Below are 12,108 nucleotides of genomic sequence, written 5' to 3'. Positions count from 1 at the left end.
GCATGGTGTTCAGGGGGGGGCGTGTAGCGGGTGCATTAGAGGGGGTGGGGTGTGGTGGGTTTATGATGGCGGGGGGGCGCTGTCTGTAGTCGGCGGGGAGCAGGGGGGGAATGTGGCGGTGGGGGCACTGTCCCTGAGCGGTAGGGAGTGGGGAGGACGCGTTCTGTGAATGGTGGGGAGCAGGGGGGGACGTGGCAGGGGGGCGCTGTCTGTGAGCAGCAGGGGGTGGGGGGGACGTGGCAGGGAGGGGGCGCTGTCTGTGAGCAGCAGGGGGTGGGGGGGACGTGGCAGGGGGGCGCTGTCTGTGAGCAGCAGGGGGTGGGGGGGACGTGGCAGGGGGGCGCTGTCTGTGAGCAGCAGGGGGTGGGGGGGACGTGGCAGGGGGGCGCTGTCTGTGAGCAGCAGGGGGTGGGGGGGACGTGGCAGGGGGGCGCAGACTGTGAGCAGCAGGGGGTGGGGAGGACGTGGCAGGGAGGCGCTGTCTGTGAGCAGCAGGGGGGGGGGTGGACGGGGCGGGGGGGCGCTGTCTGTGAGCAGCAGGGGGTGGGGGGGACGTGGCAGGGAGGGGGCGCTGTCTGTGAGCAGCAGGGGGTGGGGGGGACGTGGCAGGGAGGGGGCGCTGTCTGTGAGCAGCAGGGGGTGGGGAGGACGTGGCAGGGAGGGGGCGCTGTCTGTGAGCAGCAGGGGGGGGGACGTGGCAGGGAGGGGGCGCTGTCTGTGAGCAGCAGGGGGTGGGGGGGACGTGGCAGGGAGGGGGCGCTGTCTGTGAGCAGCAGGGGGTGGGGGGGACGTGGGCTGGCAGTGAGTGGCAGGGAGCAGGGGAGGTCTGTCCATGTGCGGCACTGCATGGCCCGGTCTTGGGCAATGTCCTGGGGCAACGCTGGTCAGGGCTGGGCGGGTCTCGTGCTTTCCCCGCCCAGGGCCAGCAGTGCAGCCAGCAGCCGAATTGCCTGTAGAACCTGTTGGGTGGAGAGGGTGCTGCCCCCGGCCCCGTCGCTGCCGCGGGGCGCAGAGGGTGCTGCCCCCGGCCCCGTCGCTGCCGCGGGGCGCAGAGGGTGCTGCCCCCGGCCCCGTCGCTGCCGCGGGGCGCAGAGGGTGCTGCCCCTGGCCCCGTCGTTGCCGCGGGGCGCAGAGGGTGCTGCCCCCGGCCCCGTCGCCGCCGCGGGGCGCAGAGGGTGCTGCCCCCGGCCCCGTCGTTGCCGCGGGGCGCAGAGGGTGCTGCCCCCGGCCCCGTCGCCGCCGCGGGGCGCAGAGGGTGCTGCCCCCGGCCCCGTCGCCGCCGCGGGGCGCAGAGGGTGCTGCCCCCGGCCCCGTCGCCGCCGCGGGGCGCCGTGGGGGCTGCCCCCGGCCCCGTCGCCGCCGCGGGGCGCAGAGGGTGCTTCCCCCGGCCCCGTCGCCGCCGCGGGGCGCAGAGGGTGCTGCCCCCGGCCCCGTCGCCGCCGCGGGGCGCAGAGGGTGCTGCCCCCGGCCCCGTCGCCGCCGCGGGGCGCAGAGGGTGCTGCTCCCGGCCCCGTCGCGGCCGCGGGGCGCAGAGGGTGCTGCCCCCGGCCCCGTCGCGGCCGCGGGGCGCAGAGGGTGCTGCTACCGGGAGCCCCTCCGTTGGCTGCTTGTGGAGTGCTCCTGGCTCCGGCGGCTCCTGGCTGGAATCTGGCTGGACCAGGGCACTGTGGGGATTTGTCTCTGCACTCTGTATTTCACCTCTTCCCCATTGCGCTGCGCCTCACCCGCTGTCAGGCCAGTTTCTCAGCAGGGCTGTGCTCGGTTGACAGAGACCCACAGCAGTCAGCCCTGTCACCCCCCCCCGGGAGGCAGAGCAGGGGCATTATGGGGGAAACTGAGGCATGGAGCGACTTGACCAAGGTCACCCAGGGAGTCCGGCAGAGCAGGGAATTGAAACCAAGGCTGCCAATTCCTGAGCCCCGTCCTCGCCTCCCGCCTCCCAGGCATGTGCTCTGCCCACTAGCCTGCACTGCCTATGGTGGGGGGTAGCAGGTTTGCCCTCTGTGGAGCCTGCGGCGTGGGGCCGTGCCAGCTGCACGGGAGGCTGGCTCAGCTGCTGGCCTGCATGTTCGCAGGCGCAGAGCTGCAGTGTATTTGCAGCAGGGATTGATGGGAGAGAATCTCCTCTGTGGCCGTGGCATGGGGCCAACTGGGAGCCTGTGTCCCGGCCCCCCTTTGTGCCAGCCTGTGCCCTCCAGCACGCTGGCCCTGGGGACGGGTTCCCCTGCATACAGGGCTGGCCTTGCTCTGCCCTTGGCATGGCAGTGCCTGGCAGCCCGGAGCTGGCCCCCCTCCCCGCAGTGCTGCCTGGGCCTGCATGCCAATGAGCCCCTCGCTGCAGCTGCTGGGCGCTGTGTAATGGGGAAGCAGGAGACACCTGCTCCTGGCCGGCTGCCCTCCCCACACGCAATGCAGCTGAAAATCCCCTCCAGGCTCGGGTGGGGCCTGCTCCTGCTCCTCGTCTCCCATTGCAGCTTGGGGGGTGGAGGAGCTCAGCCCCTGGCAGCATCAGGCCCATGCAGATGCCTGGGGGTTGCCCCCATCTCTAGGAAGCGGGGCAGCGACCATGCTGTGGCTTTGGGGCTGGGCTGGTGGCCGAGCCGCTCCGGTCTGGGAATAGTGCAATGAGTCTGCAGGCCTCAGCTCTAGCCCTGCTCCTCCTTCGCCCACCGTGCAAGTGTGAGCTGCTGCCCCAGCGCTGTGGGGCCGGGTGCATGCAGCAGCCTGGGGCCCTGGCCAGCCCCAGGGGGGTCTGGTGGAGAGGCTGGGGGGTGTTTGGAGAGCGAGGGGGGCAGGGCCGTATGATGCGTGACCATCTGCTCTTAGCGTCTGTGTGGGGGGAGGGACCAGCTGCTCCGAGCCGCACTGGCCACTCAGGGCTTGAGTCGTAACACGGGTGCTGCCCCAACCTCCAGGCCCGTCCCCGCAGGGAAGCCCTTCGCTCCAGCTGGGGGCTGGGGCTGGAGCTGACTGGCACAGGCTACAGCACGAGGGAGAACAAAGCCTCAGCTGCACCCTCAGAGCAGTCCAGTGCTGCTCGGCTCCCCCCGTGTGCCCCAAAGGGCCAGGCAGGGCGTCCCCCCGCTCGCTGGGTCCAAATTCCTGCAGCAGCTCCACTAAGTGCAGGGCCCGGGCCGGGCCCCCAGGGGGCCGCACAGATGTTCCATTAGCTGTTCCCGGCTCAGCAGAGCGTGGCAGGCCATGGGCCAGGGGGTCAGATGCCGGCCGGGGGCTCAGATGCCAGCCTGGGTGTGTGCGTGAAGGGCTAGCGGCGCAGGGAAGACAGTGAGCCATGCGAGCTGCTGAGGATCCCGGGGGGGCTCGGCTTTGAGAGTCTGGTGGGTGGGAATTAGTGCCAGCCCCAAACCTTCCGCCCACCCGCCTGGGAGCTCACCGTTCCATGCGTGCCTGGCTAGGTGGCAGCTGCAGCCGCCCCGCCCCCAGGGAAGGGTGCCCCATGGGGACAGGAGAGTGCTGGGGGGCAGGCGCAGAGGCGACCGGCTTGGCAGCCCAGCTCGGTTCTGAGGTGCCCGTTGCTCCCCCTCTTGCCGCTAGGTTTGGGGGAGCTGCAGACGGGATGGTCAAACCCTGAGCGACTCCCCGTGTGTGCAAAGCACCAGGGGTAAGACCCAGCTGGGGACAAGAGGAGGAGTTTGGAGCTGGGGGCTGATCCTGCAAGGGGCTGGGTGCTCTCGGCTGCCAACAACAATGACACAGCAGGGAGCTCGCTCACAGTCGGTGCTGGCCCAGTACCCCAGTGTGGCGCTAGGGGGCGCTGGCCCCTCAGTCGGTGCCGGCCCTGGTACCCTAGGGGGCGCTGGCCCAGTACCCCAGTGTGGCGCTAGGGGGCGCTGGCCCCTCAGTCGGTGCCCGCCCTGGTACCCTAGGGGGCGCTGGCCCCTCAGTCGGTGCTGGCCCTGGTACCCCAGTGTGGCACTAGGGGGCGCTGGCCCCTCAGTCGGTGCCGGCCCTGGTACCCTAGGGGGCGCTGGCCCAGTACCCCAGTGTGGCGCTAGGGGGCGCTGGCCCCTCAGTCGGTGCCGGCCCTGGTACCCTAGGGGGCGCTGGCCCAGTACCCCAGTGTGGCGCTAGGGGGCGCTGGCCCCTCAGTCGGGGCCAGCCCGGTACCCCAGTGTGGCACTAGGGGGCGCTAGCCCCTCAGTCGGGGCCAGCCCGGTATCCCAGTGTGGCACTAGGGGGCGCTGGCCCCTCAGTCGGGGCCAGCCCGATACCCCAGTGTGGCACTAGGGGGCGCTGGCCCCTCAGTCGGGGCCAGCCCGGTACCCCAGTGTGGCGCTAGGGGGCGCTGGCCCCGCAGTCGGTGCTGGCCCCGGGCCCCCAGCATGGTGCTAAGGGGCACTGGCCCCTCAGTCGGTGCTGACCCCAGTACCCCAGAGCAGTGCCAGGGGTGCTGTGCTGCAGGGTGTGGGGTTCAGTAGAGGGCACTCTCCTCTCAGTCCATGCTGACCCCAATGCCCAGTGCTATGCTAGAGGGTGCTGTGATGTGGGGAGCGGGGAGGGGGGCTCAGCAGGGCGTGCTGGCCCCAAGCCCCCAGTGTAATGCCAGGGGGCTCTGTGCTGCAGGGTGGGGGGCTCAGCGTTGGGCACTGGCTCCTATACCCCAGTATAGTGCCACTGTGGGCAAAGGCCCCTCAGTCGGTGCTGGCCCCGGTGCAGGGCCGGGGGCGCTGTGCTGCGGGGAGTGGGGGGCTCAGCAGGGGGCGCTCTCCCCTCAGTCGGTGCTGGCCCCGGTGCAGGGCCGGGGGTGCTGTGCTGCGGGGAGTGGGGGGCTCAGCAGGGGGCGCTCTCCCCTCAGTCCGTGCTGGCCCCGGTGCAGGGCCGGGGGCGCTGTGCTGCGGGGAGTGGGGGGCTCAGCAGGGGGCGCTCTCCCCTCAGTCCGTGCTGGCCCCGGTGCAGGGCCGGGGGCGCTGTGCTGCGGGAAGTGGGGGGCTCAGCAGGGGGCGCTCTCCCTTCAGTCCGTGCTGGCCCCGGTGCAAGGCCAGGGGGCGCTGTGCTGTGGGGGGCTCAGCAGGGGGCGCTCTCCCCTCAGTCCGTGCTGGCTCCGGTGCAGGGCCGGGGGCGCTGTGCTGCGGGGAGTGGGGGGCTCAGCAGGGGGCGCTCTCCCCTCAGTCGGTGCTGGCCCCGGTTCAGGGCCGGGGGTGCTGTGCTGCGGGGAGTGGGGGGCTCAGCAGGGGGCGCTCTCCCCTCAGTCCGTGCTGGCCCCGATGCAGGGCCGGGGGCGCTGTGCTGCGGGGAGTGGGGGGCTCAGCAGGGGGCGCTCTCCCCTCAGTCCGTGCTGGCCCCGATGCAGGGCCGGGGGCGCTGTGCTGCGGGGAGTGGGGGGCTCAGCAGGGGGCGCTCTCCCCTCAGTCGGTGCTGGCCCCGGTGCAAGGCCAGGGGGCGCTGTGCTGTGGGGGGCTCAGCAGGGGGCGCTCTCCCATCAGTCCGTGCTGGCCCCGGTGCAGGGCCGGGGGCGCTGTGCTGCGGGGAGTGGGGGGCTCAGCAGGGGGTGCTCTCCCCTCAGTCGGTGCTGGCCCCGGTGCAGGGCCGGGGGCGCTGTGCTGCGGGGAGTGGGGGGCTCAGCAGGGGGCGCTCTCCCCTCAGTCGGTGCTGGCCCCGGTGCAGGGCCGGGGGTGCTGTGCTGCGGGGTGTGGGGGGCTCAGCAGGGGGCGCTCTCCCCTCAGTCCGTGCTGGCCCCGGTGCAGGGCCGGGGGCGCTGTGCTGCAGGGAGTGGGGGGCTCAGCAGGGGGCTCTCCCCTCAGTCGGTGCTGGCCCCGGTGCAGGGCCAGGGGGCGCTGTGCTGTGGGGAGTGAGGGGCTCAGCAGGGGGCGCTCTCCCCTCAGTCAGTGCTGGCCCCGGTGCAGGGCCGGGGGCGCTGTGCTGTGGGGGGCTCAGCAGGGGGCGCTCTCCCCTCAGTCAGTGCTGGCCCCGGTGCAGGGCCGGGGGCGCTGTGCTGCGGGGAGTGGGGGGCTCAGCAGGGGGCGCTCTCCCCTCAGTCAGTGCTGGCCCCGGTGCAGGGCCGGGGGCGCTGTGCTGTGGGGGGCTCAGCAGGGGGTGCTCTCCCCTCAGTCGGTGCTGGCCCCGGTGCAGGGCCGGGGGCGCTGTGCTGCGGGGAGTGGGGGGCTCAGCAGGGGGCGCTCTCCCCTCAGTCAGTGCTGGCCCCGGTGCAGGGCCGGGGGCGCTGTGCTGCGGGGAGTGGGGGGCTCAGCAGGGGGCGCTCTCCCCTCAGTCGGTGCTGGCCCCGGTGCAGGGCCGGGGGCGCTGTGCTGCGGGGAGTGGGGGGCTCAGCAGGGGGCGCTCTCCCCTCAGTCGGTGCTGGCCCCGGTGCAGGGCCGGGGGCGCTGTGCTGCGGGGAGTGGGGGGCTCAGCAGGGGGCGCTCTCCCCTCAGTCAGTGCTGGCCCCGGTGCAGGGCCGGGGGCGCTGTGCTGCGGACGAGGTTATCTTGACCCATGTCTGGCAACGGGCGCTGAAGATGGGGGCCGAGGGGTATGAAACCTACCAGGTGTTTGATCTGGGGAAATGTGGTTGGTCCAAGCTCTCTTCCTCCCCCCCCCCCTTCAGCAGGAGAGGTCGGGAAGCAGCCCCCCCACCCTGGAGCCGGGGCTGCAGCTGGGCGCACAGGCCCTGGGGGGCCGTTGGCCGAGGCAGAGGAGGGCAGGGCAGGCCAGGGGCTGGACATGGCGCGGGCTCGTCTCTCTCACGGCACCAGCGATCTCCATGGAGCCGTTGGCTGCGCCCTCAGCCAGCTGTTCTCCCGCGGGACCGGCTGGAAGCTCGGGCAAGACAAGGACACAGTGTTAGGGAGCCAGGCCAGTGCTGCTGCCCCGGCTTGGACCGGGGACAAGCCCCCACACTGAGCCATCTGGCAGGTGCGCGGGGCAGGGGGAGCACAGGAAACGCAGCTGGGGAGGGGGAGACGTTCCCTGGCGTGACCTGGCCAAGTTCCCAGGCTGAATCTCAGGGAAGCAGGGACCAGCCCCGTCCCAGCTGGCGGGGGCTGCGGATGGGCTGCGAGATCCCCTTTGCTGGTGGGGCTCAGTGCTCGGAACTGGGCCTCGCTGGGCTCACCCGGCCACGGGGGCGTCGTTCAGCCGGGCGCTGTGCGGGCCCAAGGGTGGCAGGGCTGGCTGCTGCCCTGTGCTCTGCAGCCGTACGGGGGGAGATCCTGCCCCGGGTGCTTGGCGCACTGGGGTCTCTCCAGCAGGGGCTGTCCCTGTGCCCGGAGCAGCTGGGGCCAGCCCTGCTAATGCCCGGCCATGAAGCCAGCCTTCACCCCCCCCCACCACCTTAGGACTGAAGGGATGTTCCCTCCCCCCACCTTCCCACTCTGCTGTCTCGTGGGAGCTCCCAGCCGCTGAGCAGGCCCATGGCAGCCGCATGCCTGTGGCCCAGCTCTGTAGGGCCAGCTGCAGAGTTCCTGCCCCGCCCTGCTGTGGCCTGCCTCCTCCCCCCTGGCATCCACCTGGCATTGCACAGCCGGCTCCTGGCACTCGGAGTTCCCAGCCTGTGCGTCCTCCCGGCATTGTAACCGAGGTTCCCAGCCGTGCTATCCCGTCCACACTGCAGAACGGCAGGCCTTGGACTCCCGATCTGGCGGGCCTCGGGCTCGGACCCACCCCTGGCACCGGACGGGCTTGTGTGTGCTTGGAAGGGGCCTCGGGCTCGGACCCACCCCCGGCACCGGACGGGCTTGTGTGTGCTTGGAAGGGGGCTCGGGCTCAGCCTGGGCTTAGAGAGCTGCTTGGGGTATGGGCAGGGAAGAGACGTTGCTCCCAAGCCAATCGAGGGGCTGGGAATGGGCCGCAGGAGCTGAGGGACTCCCCAAGAACAGGGGCCCTGGAGCTGGGGGTGCATGGAGCTCCCCTGATTTCACCGCAGGTCGGTGGAGCAATGGTGCCTCTGGCCCTGGTCCTAGCCAGGGGCAGAAGAAGGCGGAGAAGGGCCGTGGCGCAGCGAGAGGCTGGTGGCAGTTGGGAGTTAATGAACATGTGGGCCTTGCTGGGGAGAGAAGAGGGGATTCTTGTGACTCAGCCACCCGCTGGCCCCGTCCTACAGCAGGTCCTCCTCTGTGCACTCCCTGGTGGGCAGTGGTTAGTTCAGGGGTTGGTCTGGGGGCTCCCCTCTCAACCTCCGTCTCTCCGTGCGCGGCAGAGCCCTGGCCGCAGGCAGAGATTCGTGGGGGGCACTGTTTGGTAGGGTAGCGCCATCCGGCGCTGTGTGCACCCAGAGAGCAGACCTGGGCTCACGTCGAAAGCCCGGGGGCTCCTGGAGCCCTCAGGGACCTAGTGCATGAGGCTACAGTGGGCAGATCTCAGTGACGTCTGGGGGAGAGATTCCCACATTGACATGGGGTGTTTACTGACTAATAGTGCTTCGCATGTGCCCGTCACCAGGGTATCTGAGCCCATGAATGCCTTTCCTTGGAGGCACACTAATAACGTGGCCTGCCAGTTGGGTTAGTAGCTTTCTCCCGATTGGGAAACTGAGGCATGCAGCCTTTTCCAAGGCCAAGCAGCATTTCCCTGGCAGAGCCAGAAATAGAATCCTGGCTCCCAGTCATCTTGGCTTCTGAATAGCAGGGATCAGAGTGCGTGAGCTGAGCTGAGCTGAGCGGTGGTTCCGAGCCTGGCCAAAGCGAACGAAAATAAACCCTCTGGGGAATGTGAACGCTGTGGCTCGGATATCCAGGTCGCCGCGAGCGGGCCGAGATTTTCCTTTCCTCAGTGCAGCCTGGGCGTGGGGGAGCGGGCTGAGGGGTGTCGCGGGGACATGCCTGGGGGAGGCCTGGAGACAGGGTGCCTTGTTGGAGGGCTAAGCGAGAGTGCAGGCGACTGAGGAGCTGTGTGAAATCCCAAGCCAGAGGCCCACCGGAAACAGCCTCTCCAACCCGCAGTTAAATCTGACCTCTTGGCTGCCGATCAAAAAGTGTTCCCTGCAAATACCATCGAGTCTCTGTTCCAGCCAAGCCAGCGGCCGGGGAGAGAGGGTGGGAGCCAGCCACCGTGGACCGGAGCGGAGCGAGGGGGTGGGCTCAAGACACACACACACACACAAGCCCTGCAGTGTCCGGCCCGCGAAACCAGGAACCGCCTCTCGGCTGCGGACAGGCTGCGGGGACCACAGAGATCGGTGCCCGCGGGAGGATTCTGGTTTTTTGGACAGAGAAGCCTTTAAAGCGTGGCTCAAAGGCTTGCCGATGTCTCGCAGCCCCTCTGCGCGGATGTCAGACTCAGCCGTGCCGTGACGCTGCACTCCAGCCGGCCGCCCGAACTCCCCCGGTTACTGATCCACCGTGTGGGTTTTACGGAGGAGCTGTCCCCACGCAGTGGAGCCGAGCATGCGTGCCTGCGGGGCCCTGGGAGACTGCCACCCACCTGGCATGGGGCAGCGGGCTGGCCGGGGTGCCACAGAGAGCCCGTGAGGGGCTGATCTGGGATGACACCCACGCAGGCTCCTGGGAGATTCACCTCTCGCCGGGCGGGATCCTTTTACTCTGTCTAGAGGCTGTGGCTGTGCAGGGCATGCGGGGACAGCAGCCCCTCACCCAGCCTGGAGCTCCAGCGTGCTGCCAGGACTGGCACTCGTGGAACCAGTGACAGCCGTGTAATGCCCGTGGCCCCGGTGGGAATCCTGGAAGGGCCCTTCTCCTCTGACCTGGTCCCCTTCGTGCCAGCAACTGCGGCACAGAGTATAGGGGTTCCCTGAGCCAGCAGCCCCGTTCCCACCAGTGCCCAGCGTGGCGGAGGAGAGATGCGTCGCTTCGAGGTGCTGCGCCGCTCCTTCCCGTTCCTGGCCCGCTTCTGGGTCTATCGCGTAAGTCGATTTTGGCTCGGTTCCCATGGGTGAGTCGCCTGACGCGCCGGATCTGTGTCCCGCCCCTTCGGCCTGGCGGCCCTGTCCTGGCCGCTGCATGGCACGGAGAGTGAGCCGAGCCCTGGGGGGCTGCGGGTGGCGTGGCAGGGTTCTGTGGGATGGGGGGGCTGCGGCTTGCATGGCACATAGCACTGCCTGGCCCACCCGGGCTGACACCGCCGAGCCCTAGCCCCTCCCCTTCGCAGGGGCAGAGCTCGGACGCCCCCCACCTGCACTATCCTTGGGGCTGCCTGCTCCGTGTGTCCCTTGCACCTCGCTGCATATGTTGGGCTGTGCCCCAGCTTGGCAACGGGGCAGCTGCCCCCCCACCTCACGGGAGCTGGGACACTGGCTGGGCCCCGGCTGGCTGCACCCAGCCTCCATATTTTTAGACCAGACTCTACTGCGGGGAATTTTAATGGTTGGCTGTAACCCAAGAGCTGCAGAGACATAGCCCAGCCCCAGCCTGTGTCTGTGGATGGCGGGGGTGGGGGAGGGTCTGTGTTGGGGGGCTCAGATTGGCCTGGAGTGATACCCCCTAGATTGGAGGTGCTGCAAACAGAGTTGGGAGGGTCCCGGGATGGAGTGGGAGGGGGGTGAGGTGCTGGGTCCCACGGGAGGGGAGGGAGGGAGCACCCTGTCTTCCGCCTCTCGAACACTGTATGACCCAGCCCCCCATGGTGCCAGGCGCTGCACAGACCCAGGTGGGACCTTACAGCGGGGGGCTGCGGCCGCGGCGCTGCCTGTGCCGAGGAGGGGTTCCCCTGGCAGCGCGGGTTGCCGGAGGTTGATGGCATAGCTCAGCTGGGGAGCCAGGGGACGCAGCCAGGCCGTAAGTGCAGCCAGCTCCCCAGAGCAGCGTGTCCGAGGGGGGCGTGAAGGGCAGCAGAGGTGGGAGGTACATGTCTGGAAGTGGAACAGGCAGGTGAAGGAGACCAGACAGGGCAGATTTGCAGCGGGGGGCAGCGGTCATTGAAGAGCTCTGCCCAGCACGGTGACTGCAGGGCAGCTGAGCTCCGTGGCTGGAGGGGCCCATGGGTGTGGGGCGCAAAGGGATCCCTGCCTCTTCCCTGCTCGCTCCACCCAGGGGCAGCCCCAGTGGCTTGGCTCGGGCAGAGCTGGTGCTTTCCCGGTTTGCCATGTCGTTTCTGGAGCGGATGTCAGGGTGCATGGGGTACAGACAGGAGCATCGAGGAGACAGCCCATCCCTCCAGGGGCAGTAGGTTTCCTCTCCAAACATTAGGGAACAGCCCCTTTGGGAGCTTGTGGCCCCTGCAGAGCCAGCCTGGGGTCACCCCCCTCTGGGAGTTGGCCCCCGAGGGGTCTCATCGCTGCCGAAGTGGTTGGTGAGTCCCTAGTGGATGGGGAAGGGAGCCCAGCTGGGCGCTGCCCTGGGCCTGGCCTGTGACGATCTTGGGTGCAGGATGCCAGGGGGATTTTGTCCCCCTCAATAAACACAAAGATGTGGCACCGCCTGCGAGCCATGTCCCCGTGTGGGCAGTGCCAGCCTTTCCTGCCACACAGAACGGGGAGCAGACCCTTCGCTCGTGAGGCGGAGCTGGCGGCCAGACGGGAGAACTGGAGCTGGCTGTGGACAGATGCTGCCAGGGACGGACAGACAGGCCCAGGAACAAGCTGGCTTTGAGGGGAAGCCAGAATCTGGCTATGGAGCAGGGAGTGCGGGACATCCGTGGCCAGGCGCTGCTGGCCGCAGAGCCGGGATCAGGGTGGGAGGGGGGCACATGCTCTGTTTTATAACCCAGACCTGCCATCTCCAGTTTCCATCCCAGACATGGGCATGGGACGCAGAACCGCCCGTGCCTTGGCTGGAGCGCCGTGTGTCGGCGGTGCCAGGGGGTGCTGAGCCCTGGTGGGCGGCAGCGTGAGTGCCTGGCACCCCGGCCAGCTGCAGCGGCCTAGCACAGCTGTGCTTTTATCCCTCTCTGTGCTATTGATAACCAGGCCCTTTGCTCGGGGGGCGGGGGCAGGGGATGCCGATGGGCAGCAAAACCTCCTGGCCCTTCTCCCGCCGCTCTGCCCACTCACTCCCCAGCGGCTGGGGTCAGGAGCTGCCCCCCAGGGACCCTGGGACTCCCCCCCCAGTTCGGGGGAGCTCCGTGCGCTGCAGGGGGCACAGGCGGGCGCTGCTCCTGTGCCAGCAGCTGGCCTGGGCGAGCTCCGTGCTCCCGTGCCAGGCTGAGCTCTCCCCATAAGCGCACGTCTCAGCCGGGGTTCCCCTCTCCCGGGCATCGTCC

The 12,108-nt window shown here is 69.6% G+C and overlaps 1 protein-coding gene across 9 annotated transcripts in view; it reads left to right on the top strand.

Annotated features, from left to right (window-relative positions):
* The window catches only part of TNK2 (tyrosine kinase non receptor 2), a 75,007-nt gene that overhangs the window by 28,214 nt on the left and 34,685 nt on the right, over positions 1-12,108 (top strand). The window contains exon 1 of one of the 9 annotated variants that reach the window (XM_045029690.1): positions 9,030-9,814. The exons of the other annotated variants lie outside the window; for them this stretch is intronic. Coding sequence (XP_044885625.1) covers positions 9,752-9,814 — 63 coding nt within the window. The 5' untranslated portion in view covers positions 9,030-9,751. Of the gene's footprint in view, positions 1-9,029; positions 9,815-12,108 lie in introns of those variants that run through there. 9 annotated transcript variants of the gene reach the window in all.

Source organism: Mauremys mutica, chromosome 9 (genome assembly GCF_020497125.1).
Source record: "Mauremys mutica isolate MM-2020 ecotype Southern chromosome 9, ASM2049712v1, whole genome shotgun sequence".
Lineage (NCBI taxonomy): Eukaryota > Metazoa > Chordata > Testudines > Geoemydidae > Mauremys > Mauremys mutica.
The sequence above is the reverse complement of the archived record's forward strand: the minus strand, read 5'-3'. Positions and strand labels throughout refer to the sequence as shown.